This window comes from Pleurodeles waltl, chromosome 10, assembly GCF_031143425.1.
Source record: "Pleurodeles waltl isolate 20211129_DDA chromosome 10, aPleWal1.hap1.20221129, whole genome shotgun sequence".
Taxonomy (NCBI): Eukaryota; Metazoa; Chordata; class Amphibia; order Caudata; family Salamandridae; genus Pleurodeles; species Pleurodeles waltl.
In genome coordinates, this window is record NC_090449.1 from 657,829,158 (window position 1) to 657,848,518 (window position 19,361).

General features: G+C 41.5%; 1 protein-coding gene across 1 annotated transcript in view; it reads right to left on the bottom strand.

Annotated features, from left to right (window-relative positions):
• Positions 1-19,361, bottom strand: part of LMBR1 (limb development membrane protein 1) — a 785,226-nt gene that overhangs the window by 96,767 nt on the left and 669,098 nt on the right. The window contains exons 13-15 of the mRNA XM_069211146.1: positions 11,459-11,532; positions 11,165-11,255; positions 9,605-9,671 (exon numbers count right to left, since the gene is read on the bottom strand). Of these exons, the coding sequence (XP_069067247.1) occupies positions 9,605-9,671; positions 11,165-11,255; positions 11,459-11,532 (232 nt within the window). The remainder of the gene's footprint in view (positions 1-9,604; positions 9,672-11,164; positions 11,256-11,458; positions 11,533-19,361) is intronic.

Sequence of the window (19,361 nt, forward strand, 5' to 3'; positions counted from 1 at the left end):
AAGGTTGTGTCGCAAGAATCTATGAATGTAATGAAACTGCGGCCCAGTATCTCCAATAGAATGCAAACACACTCGGCTATTGTGAATTTATTCATAAAATGTATTGTGGAAATAACATTAATTGGAGTGGGCCAAGTGCGGGGTTATGCTGTCTGTCACTCTTCGCCAAAATTCCTTTCGGACACTCAGCCTGCCACTGTGGGCTTCTGCTGCCGTCTGTTTGCCCCTCTCCCCAGCTCGGCTGAGGAACTTCAGCACTTACACTCGTAGCTCAAGAAAAAGCAAGCCGGAGAAGCGGTCGGAGAAGCGGTCATCGGGTGAGTCACACCCTGCTCTCTCAGTCGACTCTGCCCTGCGTTAATCTGATCTCTAATGAAGTGTAATGGTTGGGGAGTCGCTGTGAGACGTCTTTAATAATTATTACTTTGCTTCTATATTTTTCGGCAAACCAATATTCAGAGTGGCTTCTTAATGATGCTCTCATTTCTTGAACGCATTTCTGTGTTGTGTCTGGCCCAGTCTTAATTCTAATCACATTAACACATTAAAGATTTCTTCGTTTTAGAAACCTGTGCCGTGAGGATTTTAATGGCATTGTTCGGTGACCTCTGCCTTCTGTTAATGTGTGTTTTTTTTAATCCATGCTCTTGTAGATTATGAAGAGGCAAAAGATACTTTCCCAGTGAAGGCTTCTGCTTTTCTGTCCCCCCATTCCACTTCTGAAATTAGACATATGTAGATGAGGACATGTGGCGAGACATGTGTTAAAATGGTCTATAACTATTTTGTTGATCTTTCATCAATAGGTAACCCCATGCAAAATAACCACACACCAAAACGAAAGATGATACATCATACGTTAAAGTAAATGATATAAATGCATTATATTATACTAATGTTATGATACCACATTTGATGAATGCAATCACTGTAGAGGTTTTCTCTCTAATCAGAAAGAATCCAAATTTAGTCCTGGTTGATGCAATGGGGAATAGTGACTTCTGTATTATAGTGCTAAGAGGATGCAACCGAAAGCAATGTGAATATGCACATTGCTTTAAAATTGTATTACACACAATATAAGATAGGCTGACACGAACAAGCAGACACTTAGTGTTCCTCACGTGTTTTGCAGCAGGATATTTGAAAAATATTTTCATTGCTTGTAATTTCTGGTATTTCTCTCTTTCTAGGCACTTCATTGACTTTACTTGCAAGAAAGTATCACTCTAAATCTCACACATCTAGCAGCTGAATGTCGCTCATAAGTGCACTTGAACCATAAAAATGTCACACATAAGCAACCTGAAAACTTGCCAGCAACCTAAACAGAATGTATGACTAGAAGAGCATGCACATTCACGAGCACGGTATTAAAGTAAAATACCTTGAGTGTAATTTCTGATACTTATATGTTCCCCTTGTCTTCATTGTTTGATTTTTTCTCATGAGAAAGTGTACATTTTGAAAATGTCACACATAAGCAGTCTGAAACCTTGGCAGTGATGTGTATGGAAATGTCAGGGCGCATCCCTAACTCAGGTGCAGCTCATGACTGCATTGATTAACCCTAACCCCAGCACCAGAGCATCTCCTTAATTGACTTTTCCTCATGCAAAAGGGCCCAGGGTGTGCCATTTTAATTATTATTTTACTTCAGCGAAGCTACTGCTATGTGATCTATGATTAAACAGCCTACATTGTCTTCACATTCTACTTTTCTCCAGCAGGCCAACATTACTTTCAAAAAACCAAGGGGGTTATTACAACTTTGGAGGAGGTGTTAATCTGTCCCAAATGTGACGGATATACCACCAGCCGTATTACGAGTTCTATAGGATATACAGGGAGTGCAGAATTATTAGGCAAATTAGTATTTTGACCACATCATCCTCTTTATGCATGTTGTCTTACTCCAAGCTGTATAGGCTCGAAAGCCTACTACCAATTAAGCATATTAGGTGATGTGCATCTCTGTAATGAGAAGGGGTGTGGTCTAATGACATCAACACCCTATATCAGGTGTGCATAATTATTAGGCAACTTCCTTTCCTTTGGCAAAATGGGTCAAAAGAAGGACTTGACAGGCTCAGAAAAGTGAAAAATAGTGAGATATCTTGCAGAGGGATGCAGCACTCTTAAAATTGCAAAGCTTCTGAAGCGTGATCATCGAACAATCAAGCGTTTCATTCAAAATAGTCAACAGGGTCGCAAGAAGCGTGTGGAAAAACCAAGGCGCAAAATAACTGCCCATGAACTGAGAAAAGCCAAGCGTGCAGCTGCCACGATGCCACTTGCCACCAGTTTGGCCATATTTCAGAGCTGCAACATCACTGGAGTGCCCAAAAGCACAAGGTGTGCAATACTCAGAGACATGGCCAAGGTAAGAAAGGCTGAAAGACGACCACCACTGAACAAGACACACAAGCTGAAACGTCAAGACTGGGCCAAGAAATATCTCAAGACTGATTTTTCATGGACTGATGAAATGAGAGTGAGTCTTGATGGGCCAGATGGATGGGCCCGTGGCTGGATTGGTAAAGGGCAGAGAGCTCCAGTCCGACTCAGACGCCAGCAAGGTGGAGGTGGAGTACTGGTTTGGGCTGGTATCATCAAAGATGAGCTTGTGGGGCCTTTTCGGGTTGAGGATGGAGTCAAGCTCAACTCCCAGTCCTACTGCCAGTTCCTGGAAGACACCTTCTTCAAGCAGTGGTACAGGAAGAAGTCTGCATCCTTCAAGAAAAACATGATTTTCATGCAGGACAATGCTCCATCACACGCGTCCAAGTACTCCACAGCGTGGCTGGCAAGAAAGGGTATAAAAGAAGGAAATCTAATGACATGGCCTCCTTGTTCACCTGATCTGAACCCCATTGAGAACCTGTTGTCCATCATCAAATGTGAGATTTACAAGGAGGGAAAACAGTACACCTCTCTGAACAGTGTCTGGGAGGCTGTGGTTGCTGCTGCACGCAATGTTGATGGTGAACAGATCAAAACACTGACAGAATCCATGGATGGCAGGCTTTTGAGTGTCCTTGCAAAGAAAGGTGGCTATATTGGTCACTGATTTGTTTTTGTTTTGTTTTTGAATGTCAGAAATGTATATTTGTGAATGTTGAGATGTTATATTGGTTTCACTGGTAATAATAAATAATTGAAATGGGTATATATTTTTTTTTGTTAAGTTGCCTAATAATTATGCACAGTGATAGTCACCTGCACACACAGATATCCCCCCAACATAGCTAAAACTAAAAACAAACTAAAAACTACTTCCAAGAATATTCAGCTTTGATATTAATGAGTTTTTTGGGTTCATTGAGAACATGGTTGTTGTTCAATAATAACATTAATCCTCAAAAATACAACTTGCCTAATAATTCTGCACTCCCTGTAATGGACTCGTAATACGGCTGGTGGTATATCCGTCACTTTACCGTCACTCTTGGGACGGATTAACACCTCCTCCAAAGTTGTAATAACCCCCAAATGTTTTGACTTCACCCCGACAGGAAATGTGATTGCTGCTTGAGTAAGGCATTTAACCAGCAACCCTATTTCCTGCACTACAGTTGTCCACATTTTCTGTGAAACTATTGTTAGAAATGCGGTTTCTAGTTGGCGGTGGTTTGCACCTCCACTAAGTAGGGACCCTCACTCTAGTCAGGGTAAGGGAGCCACACAGCTAAGATAACCTCTGCTCACCCCCTTGGTAGCTTGTCACGAGCAGTCAGGCTTATGTCAGAGGCAATGTATGAAGTATTTGTATACACACACACAGAACACAACTAAAGTACTCCACACCAGATAAGAAAAACAGCCAATATTTAGAATTTTTGAATAAAACAAGACCAAAACAACAAATATCCAACATACACAAGTAAAGATACACATTTTTAAACATTAGATCTTAGTATAGCACTTAGAAACACAATAGCTCCAAATGGGGCTATCACTGTGTCTGGACGGAGTCGGTCCCAACAGTCTGATGCCACTCGCAAGGGAGTGTGGGCCAGTCATGGAGTCACATGTACCCCATACACAGTACCTTTGAAAACAATGAGGAAACAAAGGTGTTGCACGGAGTTGGAGAGGGGAGGCGTTGCTGGAGCCGGTGCGGCGTCCGTTCCTTATTGCTACCAGGGGAGGTGGGGCATTGGTTCTTTACGGTTGCAGGGGCCATGATGTTGCGTTGGTGGCAAGGCATTGGTCCCTTAGGACCTGACGGGGTCGATTAATCCAGCAGGTCAAGATGTATGGTGTCAACTTTGCATTGTCGTGATCACACCACGGGGCCACAGGTGCTGCGACGGAGTTGGGTGTCACATGCGTCGGTGACACGACACTCGGGACTCACGCTGTGGTGGGACTTATGAGACGCTGCGGTGGCGTCCGGCTTGCGGTTTCAATTGAGATCGTTGCAATCAGCGAGGACCACATCTCCGGGGCAGGCAGTGACATGGAGTGGGACAGCAGCACCAGTTCCGAAGTCGCTCTGGAGTTCATCTACTTGGTTTCTTCTTGGTTGCACTGGAACTCACTCTCGAGGGCCCAGGGACTGGATCTGACACCACTTGGCAAGTCAGGAATCTCAGCAAAAGAGCCCAGGTGCTGGCAGATGAATTATTTGATGTACCCGAGTCTTCCTAACAGAAGGCAAGCTCAGTCCAAGCCCTTGGAGAACCTTTGGAAGCAGGATGTCCAGTCCTTTCACTCCCAGGACATATGCAGCAAGCCAGCACAGCAAAGATACAGGTAGAGTGGCAGTCCCTCCTATAGCATCTAGCTCTTCTTCCTGGCAGAATGTCTTCAGTACAGAAGGATTCTTACTTTGTGGGGTCAGAGGTCCAGTATTTATACTCCTTTCTGCCTTTGAAGAAGTTAAACTGCAAAGAAAAATCTTTGTAGTGCACAAGACCCTGCCTTTCCCTGCCCTGGCCCCAGTCACACTCCAGGGGGTTGGAGACTAGTTTGTGTAAGGACAGGCACAGCCCTAAACAGGTGCATGTGTAAGCTCCTCCCACCACTCTAGATCAGGAAGACCCATCAGGATATGAAGGGCACACTTCAGCTCCCTTTGTGTGACTGTCTAGAGTGAATTCACAAACAGTCCAACTGTCATCCTGACCCGGACGTGTATTCCACAGACTGGCAGCGGCACAGAATGATTAAGCAAGAAAATGCCCACTCTAAAAGTGGCATTTTCAAACTTCCAATTTAAAAATCAACTTCACCAAAAGATGTATTTTTAAATTGTGAGTTCATCCTAAACTCCATATCTCTATCTATTACCAATTACACTTAAAATATATTTCAAGGCAATCCCCATGCTACTCCATGGGACAGATAGCTCTTGCAATAGTGAAAAACAAATTTAGCAGTATTTCACTATTTCACTATCAGGACATGTAAAACACACCAGTACATGTCCTACCTTTTAATTACACTCCACCCTGCACACAGGGCTGCCTTGGGCCTACCTTAGGGGTGGGTGGACTTAAGTTTAGTAAAAGGGAAAGTTTTGACCTGGCAAGTGGGTGCACGTGCCAGGTCGAAGTGGCAGTTTAAAACTGCACACACATACAAAGCAGTGGCAGGTCTGAGACTTGTTTACAGGGCTAAACATGTGGGTGGCACAATCAGTGCTGCGGGCACACTAGTAGCATTTGATTTACAGGCCCTGAGCACACATGGTGCACTATACTAGTGACTTAGACATGAATCAAACTATGCAAATCATGGATAAACAGATCACCAAATACAATTTAGATAGAGGCCACTTGCACTCTAGCACTGGTCAGCAGTGACAAAGTGCCCAGAGTCTTAAAGCCATCAAAAACGAAATGCAGCACATAGTCAAGAACAGGAGGTCAGAGGCAAAACGTTTGGGGATACCCATGCAAAAAGGGCCATTTCCAACAACCGTAATCTGAACTTTAAAAAAAAATAAGGTCGATGCAGTCTTAGCGCTAACAATTTAAATAAAGGGTCAAGACTGATTTGCATATGGCTGGGTCTAAACTGGGGTGGCATGGAGAGCAAAAGAACGATGGATTAAACGCAGATCTGTGACTGGGGGTGAATGTTTGATTGGTTCTGCATTCCGTCCATCATTTGTGTTTTGCTTAACAATTTAATGCAGCATAAGGCTGGTGAGAAAAATTATTCACATTCTTCTATAAACAATTGATGATGTGCGTTCCCCAAGACACCCAGCAGCCCTTTTGTGCTTCTTTTATTACTAACAAATGTACTAGTTACATAATCTTTAAATAATGTAATCTTCAACAAGACATTATTAGCCAAAGGCCAATAAGGCCCAAAGCTGTTCAACAATCACACCTACAGTTTGCCCTTCATGGGGCTCATCTCTGTAATACAGTTTGCATTGTTGGAGAGTGGTAATTCTTTCCATGTATAGAAACATAAGAAAAAGAGTGGAAGGCATTAGAGCACTGTATACGGAGAAAAATAAAGGGCAATTAATAAAGTGGCAATTTAATTTGCAAAGTCCTTAGCTATGCATTTTTTGCTAGGTTATTTATTGTGCACTTCCACTTGTCTTTGCCTATAAGTTATAGAGAAGACATTAACAGCTTGCCTTTGCCCACTAGTTATAGAGAAGTCATAAACGTGCTACAGTTCCCTTCATTCAAGATTGCATGTTACCCCATAAGCACACATCTAAAAATCCTTGACCTCAGCCACAGTGTGGTCCTCCAGGTTGATGAACTATAATTCAGTTTCTGGAGCTATGGTGACAGACAGGTAGGGTGAGGGTGAATTTCGAAAAAGCAAAAGTCACAATCAAGCCAAATTTTAATAAGCACAAATTGATATCAAGATATTGATACGGGATTTTAGTGTTACACAAAATCACTGTATGTCAGTGCACAAACACTAATCCTAATCAGCACCACTGAGTATTTGTTGAGGGGGTGAAGCCCTACTCAAGCAGCAACCACAATTCCTGTCAGAATGAAGTCACAAGCAAACCCCAAATTAACCTGTGCTTAACCCTCTGGTGGCTTGGCACAAAACAGTCAAGTTTAACATAGGCAATGTGTGAAGCATTTATGCAGATCACAACAGTGATAAAGAGAAAACAAAACACAAGAAAAATACCACACCAACTTAGAAAAACAGAGTAAAGTTTAATAAATTTGACACCAAAACGACAAAAATCAGTAGAACCAGAGATATACATTTTAAAGATTTTAGTGACAAAAGTATTTCAACGCACAAAGCACCAACTATGGTTACCAGGAGAGTCACATGTTAAGGCTGACCGAGATAGAGTGTGGGCTGGATACATGGACCAAATTAGGTCCGCTGAACTAAGTACTTTAAATCCTGGTTGCCGAGTACTACGAGATCCCACACTGATGATGCGCCATGCAGTGGTGGTTCTCATGAAGGCATCGACGGGGCTTGTGATGAGAGGCCCTCGTTGACATGGAGGATGCTGTTGGAGAAGGATTGTGATATGAAGCCCAGCACGTAGGATGCCTGGTGGCAGTTCAGAGGAGCTGCGATGCATGGTTCTGCATCGGAAAGGTGTTGCGTAACAGCGTTTCCAATGCTGAGCTGCAGGGAGATGCATCACACTATGTCAGTTCTGCCCAAGAGACCACAGCTGGGCTGGCAGAGCACCTTCAGGCCCACTTCCAAGGGTCCAAGACTGGGGTGGCACAAACTTAGGGGAGACTAACAGCAGGCAGAGCCCAGGATCCCGGGGCAAGGAGGTTTGAGCTTTTTCTGTCCCTGAGGCTCTGGTCAGGAGTCCAGTCAATAGCCCTTGGAGTAACTCAGGTGGTTTTGGGCTCAAGATGTAGGTTTGGTCCTTTTCACTCAGTCAGCAGGGCAGCAGAGTAGCAGTCCTTCTTGCAGGAGAGCATCGTAGCAGTCCTTCCGAGACATCCGGAGGTGTACTGAAGAGTTAGGTCTGAGGGGGTTAATATGTATTCTTGATGCCAGGTTTGAAGTGTAAGAAGCTTCTGGAGTTTCCCCCTCCAGAGGTGTCGGAAATTTCCTCCTCCCTGTCCTGGTCCCAGCTTGTCTGGGGAGCAAAAGATTAGTGTGAGACCCCTTTTGAGTGTGCTGAGGCATAATCTTTGTGATGTGCAAGTGTGGTAGCTGACAGCTCCGCCTTCCTATCAAGTTAGATATGGCCCATCCTGCCAACAGCTAGTCCCCCCTTTGTCGCCCTGTCTGGAAGTAATACATAAAGTCCAACTGCAGCTACACCTAGTCATGTGACCCAGGATAAACTGTAGGCACCAAACACTTGGGGCAAGAAACTGACAACTTTCTAAAAGTGGCATTTTCAAGATTGTGACTTAAAATCCAACTTTACCCTAAAAGAGATTTTTAAATTACAATTCTTAAGACACCAAACTCAACATTATTAACTACTCACAATTATAAGTTCTCACGTATTAAATGTAAAAGGGTAGCCCAAAGTTATCCTGTGGGAGATGCAGGGCCTTGTAGTAGTGAAAACATATTTAAGAGTTTTTCCCTAACAGCACACATAAATACTAAAAGTAGATGTCCAACTTTTTAAACCCACTACACTATAGGCTGTTTAGGGCATACTTAAGGGATGTCATATGTATTAAAAAAGAAAGGTTTAGGCCTGGCAAAAGGTTTATTTTGCCAGTTTGAAATGGCAGTTTAAACTGTACACACACAGGCTGCAATGGCAAGCCTGAGACTTGTTTAAAGGGCAACTTTGGTGGGTGGCACAATTAGTGCTGCAGCCCCACTAGTAGCATTTAATTTACAGGCCCTGGGTACAGGTGGTACTATTTTACTAGGGACTTACAAGTAAACGAGCCAATTGGGTGTAAGGCAATTTTACCATTTTTAACGGAATTCACACACACACTTTAGCACAGGTTAGCACCTCTAAAAAGCACAGAGTCCTAAGGTTAAAAAAAAAAAAAAAAAAAAGGATCAGCAAAAAATTGAGAAAGTCAAAAGGTTAGGCAGAAAAGGGCAAACCCAACATGGATAAACGTGTATGCTTAAAGTAAATGTAATTATTGTGTAATTATGTAAAAGTTGAATCTGAAATGGTATAAAAAGTCGTCCTTTAAGGTGAAAAAGTATTGGTGTTTATGTGAACTTATTTTGAACAAAACAGTCCTAAATTTAAAAAAAAATAAAAATAACTCAACAAAAATATTGGACATAAGGAAAAAAAAAATAGTTGTGATTCAGGGGAAAACCTGGGTGCTATTAAGTACACCTATTGATTGTGACCATGACGACAAACATACTGAAACTATGTGTGTTTCCAAGGGTGACTCATGCACTGTTGTATGCTTTATCATGTTTTATGGAACTGTTAAAATAGGTAAAGTACTTTGTTTTCTTTGGCATGTATCCAATACCGCTCATATGATCAGAGTTATGGTAATAGAGCCTTCATGAACTGCTTAAATTACTACAGTCATTGCGAGACACCTGGCAATTGACGTTGCATACTAAACAACAGAACACACACATATATATATATATTTAAAAATGGCTAGTAATATAACAAAATAAGCTAAATATAACGATTCAACAATTAATTCTGAAGTCACAAACCTACCCAGCGTTCTGGACATCACAGGAAGAGCAGAACTGAGAACTAGAATTGACACACAATTCCCAATGATCTACGAAAACAAGAGAAAATCAATACAAGAAAACCTTGACTGGCCGCTTATATGTGACTGCTTAGGAACACAGCTGAAACTTGAATAAACATAGTGCTTAAATTATTTCTTACGGAGTCGTACATACTTTTATTTTGCAAAACATGTCAAGATTACAAGAGACGTGCACGTTCACCCCAAACATAGTATATATATATATATACATATATATATATATATATATATATAAACACACACACACAAACAGACCCTAAATAAATGATTACATTTTATCTGTTCTACCTTAATTTGTATTCTGACACATACACAACCGTTTAGTTCTTCACCTTCCTTACTGCAATGTAAGCAAACCACATTAAAAACATGAAACCTTTGGTGAATTTCTGAAAATTCTTAATGCTACAGTTTATCGAGTTATTTCATTCAATCTACTATATTGTTTCTGGTAACATATGGCACCGGTTAACTGCACAATAAAAATATAAGTGTATAATTATACACCACGTTATAAGAGCAGTTGTTGATTTGTTGCCATTAAAGACAGAATTTTACAAACTACCCTGGTGAAAACTTTATTCACAATTTGCTTAGCTTTATTTAATACATAAGTCTTTTTTTTAGAATGAACATTTGGATTTTGGCAGGGGTTAGTTCTAATGCATTATTCATTACCAGCAACGAGAAAGCAGTCGAGCAGTTTGTTTTTAAATCTACCATGAATAAATATATATTTTTGTGTTGGGTATTGCCTCGGACTTCATTTCTAGGCAAAATCAGCCAATATCAATTTACACAATCAATCTACAGCGTTGTTAAAATGACTGCTTGAAATTGCCGTTTTCACACAACTAGATCTGCTTAATAAGCTTGAAAGAATATGTAAAAAAAAAAAAATAAAAATAATAATTTAAAGTACAACAAACGTGTCGATATTAATTAGCAACACCCAGGTCCAGAGTTTAATTGTGTTTAGTCAACTTAGCATCGCATTTAAAATGAGCCTCGAAAAGTGAAGCAGTGGTGCCGCCCAGTCATACTTTAATTATTTAAATCTGAAATATTCTGGCGACATTACTAGGACAGACCGAGTGATTTACCTTTCAAACAGGATCCTTGACACAAGGTCGGCGCCCTCAAAAGTTGCTCATTAGAAATAAGTTTCTTTTCCCAGAAAAAGCCTTTTCATGGGGGTTTTCTAAAGCTAGTTAACAAGCGTTGACACTGCAAAGTTTTTTTTTTTTTTCAAGTGAATGGATGTCGTCCAAACCAAACACAGGGCATCCCATTCCCCCCCCCCCCCCCCCCCCCCCTAATTTAGCGTTTACAAAAAACTTCTCTGCTTGCGTTGACCCGGCTTATAAACAAATACTGATCACAGCAAATGACCCGCTCATAACAATCATGACAAATAACGGTGGCGTGTGTCTTGGGTGGCAAATGAAGCAGACACAAAAATACCTGAGGAGTGCATCAGCACTTCAGCTTTACCTTACCTTTGTCATCGTCGTGTCATCCTTCCGGGGAGTGAAACTTCCAAAAAAGCTGAGGCTGTAAAAGCCGACGACAGAGGAGACCATCAGATAACTGTGAGAATCAAGGAAAAGAGCCCTTTAAGGAATGCATTCCGCTCTCTGTGGCCGCCCAAATGCCTAAAGACACCGAAGGAAAAACATCTCGAGTGCCCGAGCAGGAACGACCTGCCTCCGCATCTTAGTAAATGACCAGTGTCCCAGAAAGCCAGCAGAATACTTGTTAACAGACAGAATTCTTTCCAAAAGAAAGGATACAAAATCAGAACGATTTCGAGGGCCGCGCCGACAAACCCAAACGTGAAGTGCGAGGCGTCCCCTATGTCCGTCCCCTAGGAAAAACAAGGAAATAATTAAGGTGGAGAGAGGGACAACCTGCGTGATTTAGTGGCACAGAAATGAAAAACGAACACTTGCCTCACACTCGCAAGTACACCCGCTCGAACTAAAAGTAAACAAACTATTTAAACATGTTATTTATGAGCAGGGGTTGCGCAAATAATACCGCAAATTCACGGCAAGGGAAATGCTGTCAGTCCTAAAACGTTGTGTTCAAGTTGTTTCCAAACACGTGGTCTAGTGGTAAGTTGCTGACATTGAATAAGGAACAGATATTCAGCACTTCACCTCAATTCTGTAATTCAGGGCGTGCCATTTTACCTCCTCTGACTTGTGTCGGCCTCTGTATGCAACGCAGTGAAAAGAAAGTTCTTCTCTACATATTCATCATATACACCGCATACAATTGTAGTGTTTCACTCATCACCAATAACCACAACTAATCTACATAACCTAAACATTGCCTATTCCATCTTCTTACTGCGAAGGACTTTTCAGGTAGAAATTCTATTTTGACAGATGTAATCTCAGATTGATCAGAACTGCACATATGTGTAGGCCTATTATCTGCTTGCCTCTACCGTCATCTTTTACCACCTAGCTGAAAGTACACCTTCATTTTTTACTGTACAAGGAGGACCCAAAGGTAAGGGGGCAGCTATTCCAGTTCCTCCTTTTTGTTTGTCACTTATTGGGGTATGTATGTTTAAGTCAAACCTCTCCATTTAGCTCTACACGGATTCTGGATTTGACATTGTGACAGAAAGGTGGAAAGCCTCCCGGAATTATAAAATAACATTTAAAACAACAAAAACGTGTAAATGGAAGAGGAAAGAGGATGAGATAGTGAAAAAAAAATCACAATGAAGAAAAGGGCAAGGCAAAATCAGAAAATGGGAAAGATAAAAAGTTGAAGAGACAAAAACAAAGAGTCCCTTGCCATGCTTGACTGAGCTAAAAGTGAGGAGTCCCAATCACAATTGTGTTTATTTCTTGCCAGTTATAGACAAGCGCAGTGCTTAATTTGGAAATAAAAACGTGCCGGTGCCCAAAGCCATCCTCTTAAAACACGTGGCTTTTGCAATTAAATGTGAGAACATGGAATACCCAGGTGGCGTAATCCTGAATCCATCTCGGGCCTCTTTAATCCATATAAAGCCACTCCCTGCTCCTTCAGCTCCCTCTAGCAGCTTTCTACTATCTCATTTTGTGACGCCTTTTCGTTTTTCCCTTCCTCCCTCTTGTCCATATGTGTCTTTTGCTCGCAGCAAATGCTTTAGGCAGAAGAATAAGCGCCGGCCCTCAAAAATAAGTGCCGGTGCTCAGCACCGGAAACAACAAGCACAAACTAAGCACTGGACAAGCGTCCTAAGAACATCCAAGGTACGTATCCATCTCTTCCTTCAGTCGCATTATAATAATAGGTCTGGAGCAGGGAGTACAGACTGATGTCAAATAAGCTGATCACATCAGATCTGCATTATGTATAGAGCGAGATGTCTTTTATTCACCAAGTTAAAATCACTCTGATTCAGTGGGTACTTGATAAAAGATCGAGGAAATGGCCTCCTAATAAAAAGAAACTCCAGAAACAAGAACGCTAATGGCTTGAAAGTTTCAGCCTGAAAAATCGGAGTCAATGGAAAAAGATCGTTTTGCACATACAAATTCAAACCGTGAAACCGCCTACAACTAACCCAGTAGATTGCATAAAACGCATCAGGACTGTAGTATGCTCACAGACACTTGGAAGTGCAAGTGGAAGCAGGCCAACCCGATAATTAAAGTTAGTGTCAAATGTTACTCTCAAGGCTCTCAGTGTTGCTCACTTGTCTCACCATGCTGTGCTGCATCTACTCATCAAGTATCGACGGCTCCTTTCCTATTCTAAAAGAAGCCTCCACTGACCAATTAGCAATCACTGCTCCATCACCACTTGGTGCGTTAAAATTATCTTCTGTATCGTACTTGATACGTCACTAACGGTATATAATAATGGACACACAAGTTTTGCCTATTCTCTCAACTACCTACAGTCTACATCCAAACTAATTATTGTCCATTCCGAGGCCACCTCAACTGCACTCTTCTCAAAGCCAACACAACCAAAATTCACAGATCTTAACAACCCACCTTCCACCATGACCACTGTCCACTGTAAAAAAAAATCTGGGGTGCTGCATTTTGGTCTAAAAGGGTCTTGATGCTGATACTGTTAACTCACCCAGTCTGCCAGACCAACTTCTTCAAGAATTGGGAATCATTTATTTCCTCAACAGCAACAACGGTCATGTTCCTACCACATACCATTGGAAAGTGTCATCCTCAACCCATTTCCAGACAGCTAAATCCCTAATTAACAGCCTAGTTAGTAAAACGCTATGCTACTTTACATCCTAGGCACACTTGCATCCCTTTGCCAAAATTAATTTCATCAATAAAATACTTAGTATTCACAGTCTCTTATCTCACGCCACAGAATGTGGTACAATCATTGTTATTTAAAACATTACATGGGCTACCACTATCTTAACCTTTTCAAATATTCTCAAACTCCATATCTACTCGTACATTATGTTCCGCTAACCACAATCAGCTCACCTTACACATCAACCTGTAACGTTTCTAGATTGGAATCATTTGATTTACTCTCTACCTTCTCTATAGAATATCCTTCCTAACCGAGTCTGAGGCACCTCCTTCCCTTCTATAGATCTGTAACATCAAACACGAATCTCATGACTCAGAAACGCTGTCTGCTAAAAATCCTGCGATCATGCACACCCCTGCTCCCGCCACATTAAATTGATTCTCAGTCTTATTCATTTCAATCGATATACTTTGATCTTTTGTTGCAAATGTGGTTTTCTCTTGTCTGCATCCTAATCACGCACATAAGATATCACAATGTTACCATTCCACTGTTAATGTTCTTATAGATCATCATGTTACTATGTTGATGGACCCGTTCCCTCAGTTATCCCATGGTGTAATCTTGAACATTCAACTTTTATTTTTTTAAATCTAAAATAACTTACAGCTGATCATATTTTGTCTTCTACACATCGGTTTATTATGGTAAATTCCTTGATTTTTTTCCACTTTTAGACTTCAGCAAAGGGCGCTAATTAGGCTTTGAGGATAACCTCAGTGCCAGTCTCTAATACATACAGAATACAGTTGCAAGACTGCTGCTGACATTTAATAACTCCGATCATATTTCACCCTCCCAGCTCATCTCCACTGGCTTCCCTTGAAGAAGAACATGAAGTGTAAAACTCCAACCACTGTTCAGAGAGCTTCCCAAGACAGGGATTCCTCGTTTCCTTTTTTTAATTAAAAATTATTGCCATTTCGAGAATCTTTACTCTCCATTCAATGCTCTAAGGAAACTCTGCACTACCTTTGTACCAGTTGGGGATGCCATGCTGTCGCATTGCAAACTACTAGAACCACCACCGTCTAGGCATCCACCATCTCTATGATCATCTACCCTTTCACAAAGCTATCAAAACTGGCTACATAAACAATAAAAGCTACCTTTCCAGGGCTTAGCACCATGAAACCACCAACTGATTAACGCAGTTTTCTACAAATTCATGTTAACGTATGTTCAGCACGTGTGGTTGAAGGGATTTGAATAAAGATCCAAATATAAACTGTAAAAAAGAGTAAGTGTCTTGGAGTTCAACTGCTCATTATCATTGCAAGGAAGAAACGTGTTTGGACTGCAAAAGCTGGTCATCAAAGACAGACCTTTTGACTTATTTCCAGGGTGGAGCTCTTTTAGTGGAGTTCAGTATTACAGGCACAGTGTGTATTGAGAAAATGTTCAGGCAGTTGAGATTCAAGTAAGGTGTTAAGATATTACTCATTAATCGTTTCACGATAGCTGTTCTGACTAAACAACCTCTATTCATCTGCGAATGTGACAAATTTAATTAAACACAGCAATTTATCCAGTTATGAGAGGAGGAGGGTAAGTTAAATGATTGTATCCATGGTTCTGGTAGCAAACGACATCATTGTCCACACCAGCACCACAGGGACTGTGGTTGATTACATTTCTGAATGTCTCTTAGGTATAGACACTCATTTTTTTAGCATGGAGGACTAACCTACTGTCAGCTTTAAAAAAACTACATTTGATTATATTATCAACATTATTAATTATTAAAATATTAACAAACCGTATATGTCATGGAAGGAACCCACACCAAGCGTATGGTTGGGAAAGGTCAAGCCTGAGATTGCTATATAGAGACAATACAGTACTTATGTCACAAACTGAAAATCATTTAAAGTCAAGTTGAGGGCTGACTTTTACAGACAGTCTGTAACTTACTATCAACATAGCAAAATCACAAGTTATGTTATTTGATCCTAAAAATCAAAAATCCAGTAATAAATTTGTTCAGGATTTATCACTTAAAATTGTTAGGGCTTTCCCTGAATTGGGCATTACTGCTGCTTCGATTATGAACTAGGGTTACTTGAAAAAAAATAGGTAGGTCTATGCAATCTCATATGAGAGTATTTTCCTTTACGTCAAGGTTTAGATCTAAACAGTTAACCCACATGATAATTGAATACTGTCAAGAACCTGTCCACAACAAGAGACTGAGAAGGAAGTGGTCTTCTGTGGATGCAATCACCACAATAGAGAAGGGAAAACGAATTTCTTCAGCACATTTTAGACATCCTTCACTTTAATCCATCACTTTTGGCACTACAAGAAGTAGGGTCAAGATATCTGGAATACTTGGTTATTTGACTCTTTTGCTACTCTTGATATCTTGCAAACCTCACCACAACTCTATATCTGGAAATCTTGTCTGTCACTGTCTCAATAACGGTCTCAGCTGACCAGCTGTGAGATGAGGAGCATTTCAATCCTTTGCTCAATGCGCTTCTGTACACAAAGTGGGATGTGCACGTAGTATTGGGAGGAGGCAACACCCACCCTATTAAGTCAGAGGTGCAGGGGAACTGAAGCCATGCATCGTATTCTCCTTGTACATAGAGCAATGTGTGGCTTGAAAGGGTGAAAAGACATGTACAAGCACCCCAGGGAACAGAAACCTGCAATTGAGACAGATTGTATAACGGTGACAATATAATAAAGATTTAAGACAAAGTGGGCTATTGCAATCTATGAAAAGAGACACAAATTGTGTTATGGTGTACAAGCAAAATAAGACCATAGGGAGAACACCAGAAGACATGCTTGACCATGGGGAAACTGCAAAGGACACACTGTTTACTCAAATGTTTTCCATGAAAAAAATATATTGTAAAGGTGAAACATGGGAGGGAATCATTCTTTAAGCCCAGATCCCTAAATTTTGAGTCTTACAAGAAGCAAGCAAATGAGCTGGATCCACCGCCTTCTCGCTTCTTCATCCAATGCACAGAACACACCAAAGATAAGCTTCTAATGACGTTGCTCCAGGATCGCCACAGAAAAACAAAGAATTGAAACTAGGGAATCTTTCATTAAGGAGTTGTTGGCAACACTGTCCTCAATACAGGCTGGAGCTGTAAGGGACAATTCAACAACAAAATATCAACTGTATCTCTGTCAAACACAGCAACCTAACATGCTTTCAACAGTGTGCTATGATGTTAATACTACAAATGGAGGTCCAGTCAGAATTTCTGGAAAATATTCTGATTAGCAAAACCTCCCAGGTCAGGACCTCAGAAAGTCAGCCAAAATGTTCCTGAAGAGGGTGGTGCTTTCTGGGAATGATACAGTATCCAATTATCCCTCAAAAGCAGTAAAAGCAAGGTTTTCAGATGCCTATAGAGATAAGGGAGAAAGCACTCTTATAGCAAAACTGTGGCCACTGAAAGAGCAAGTGGCGACTGCCCACTTTGATGGTATGACGAAATACGTTCACTTTGTGATCATCAGAATTCTCACGTCTCCATTCCTGACCATGGAAAACTCTTGATGGAAGAAAACTATTGGAGTTTAGGAAGTTCTTTCTAAAATTAGATACTAACAGTTGGTCAAATTGCTAGCCAAACTCACAGCTCCTCTCCAGGGCAACAGATATATTTACTCCTAGGCGGAATCTACCTGTAGTTTGTTGCACAGAAGGAAAAAGAAAATAAGCATGAGATGCATTACTGTGGTGCTTTAAACGCTTTGGTGGCGAGGGACACTTAACTGTTGCGGGTGGCTATTAGGCGTCTCCGTGTTGTTACTGTTTTTTTGTGGTGGGGTACATTGTGGAAGCTCTTTAGTAAACATATTTAAAAAAAAAGGGTATTGTTTTGGATGGAGGATGTTTGTTCAGACCTGCAGGCCATGATTTAGGATGGCAGAACGCAATGCAAAAAAATAAATAAATAAGAAGAGCATTGGCAACACCCATGGGAGCTCTATTAGCTTTGCCAATGCTTTGCACAGCCATGCTGAACATTGTTCAAGCCAGTAGCTCTCGTATAGGCGAGACCTATTGGCTTTGAAAATGCTCTACTCCAAAGATGATTTAGAAAGAGTGTGGACTGCAACCCTGCTTCAGATGTGCTGTAGCTAATACCCCACATTCAGAGCAGGGTAGCAGTGCACTGTGGCTACAAGAGGTGAAGCAGGGCTGTTACAATCCTGTGGCACTGCCTGGAAAACCCTGTAAGACAGATTATCCTCTGTGTAAGACGGTGTCTTGTTTCTACGAACAGCAGTACCAAGCAACCCAGATATGTACCAAAACCCCAAGCCCTTCTGCCCCTCCCCAGCATATGTAATTACATGCTGCATGGGGATTGGCTCTTCTGGAGCTCAGCTCAATGTCTTTCACTGTAGGATATTGTTGGATCTGGCCCTTTTTTGCAGGGTCATCCCCAAACTTTTTGCCTCCTTCCTTCTTTTTTTCCTGACCGGTTTTTGTTGGCTTTTGAACTCTGAGCACTCTACCACTGCTAACCAGTGCTAAAGTGCTTATGCTCTCTGTGTAAATTATACTGTTGATTGGTTTATCCATGATTGGCATATTTGATTTACTAATAAACCCCTAGTAAAGTGCACTAGAGGGCCCCAGGACCTGTAAACCAAATGCTACTAGTGGGCCTGCAGCACTGGTTGTGCCACCCACATAAGTAGCCCTGTAATCATGTCTCAGACCTGCCACTGCAGTGTCTGTGTGTGCAGTTTTTAAACTGTAAATTCGACTTGGCAAGTGTCCCTACGTGCTAGGCCTAACCCTTCCCTTTTCCTACATATAAGACACCCCTAAGGTAGGCCCTAGGTAGCCCCATGGGCAGGGTGCAGTGTACTTTTAAGATAGGACATATACTATTGTGTTTTATATGTCCTGACAGTGAAATACTGCCAAATTCGGTTTTCACTGTTGCAAGGCCTCTCTCTCTCATAGGTTAACCTGGAGGCTACCTCTAAACATGATTAAAGTGTAGCTTCCCTTTGGGAGCAGATAGACATGTGGAGTTTGGGACCTCTGAACTCACAATTTAAAAACACATATTTTAGTAAAGTTGGTTTTGAGATTGTGTGTTTTAAAATGTCACTTTTAGAAAGTGGGCATTTTCTTGCTTGAACCATTTTTGTGACTCTGCCTGTTTGTGGGTTTCCTGTCTGGGTTAGTTTGGCGGTTGGGTTGTTTGCACCTCTCTCCAGACTGTGACACAAAGGGGGCTGGGGTGTAGTATGCATATTCTGATGAGGCATCTGCGCTAGGAGGGAGGAGAAGGGTGGTCACTCACACCCGAAAGGGCTGTGCCTGCCCTCACACAAGGCAGACTCCAACCCCCTGGTGTGTGTCTGAGGCGTTGCCTGGGCAAGGCAGGATTTCACAAA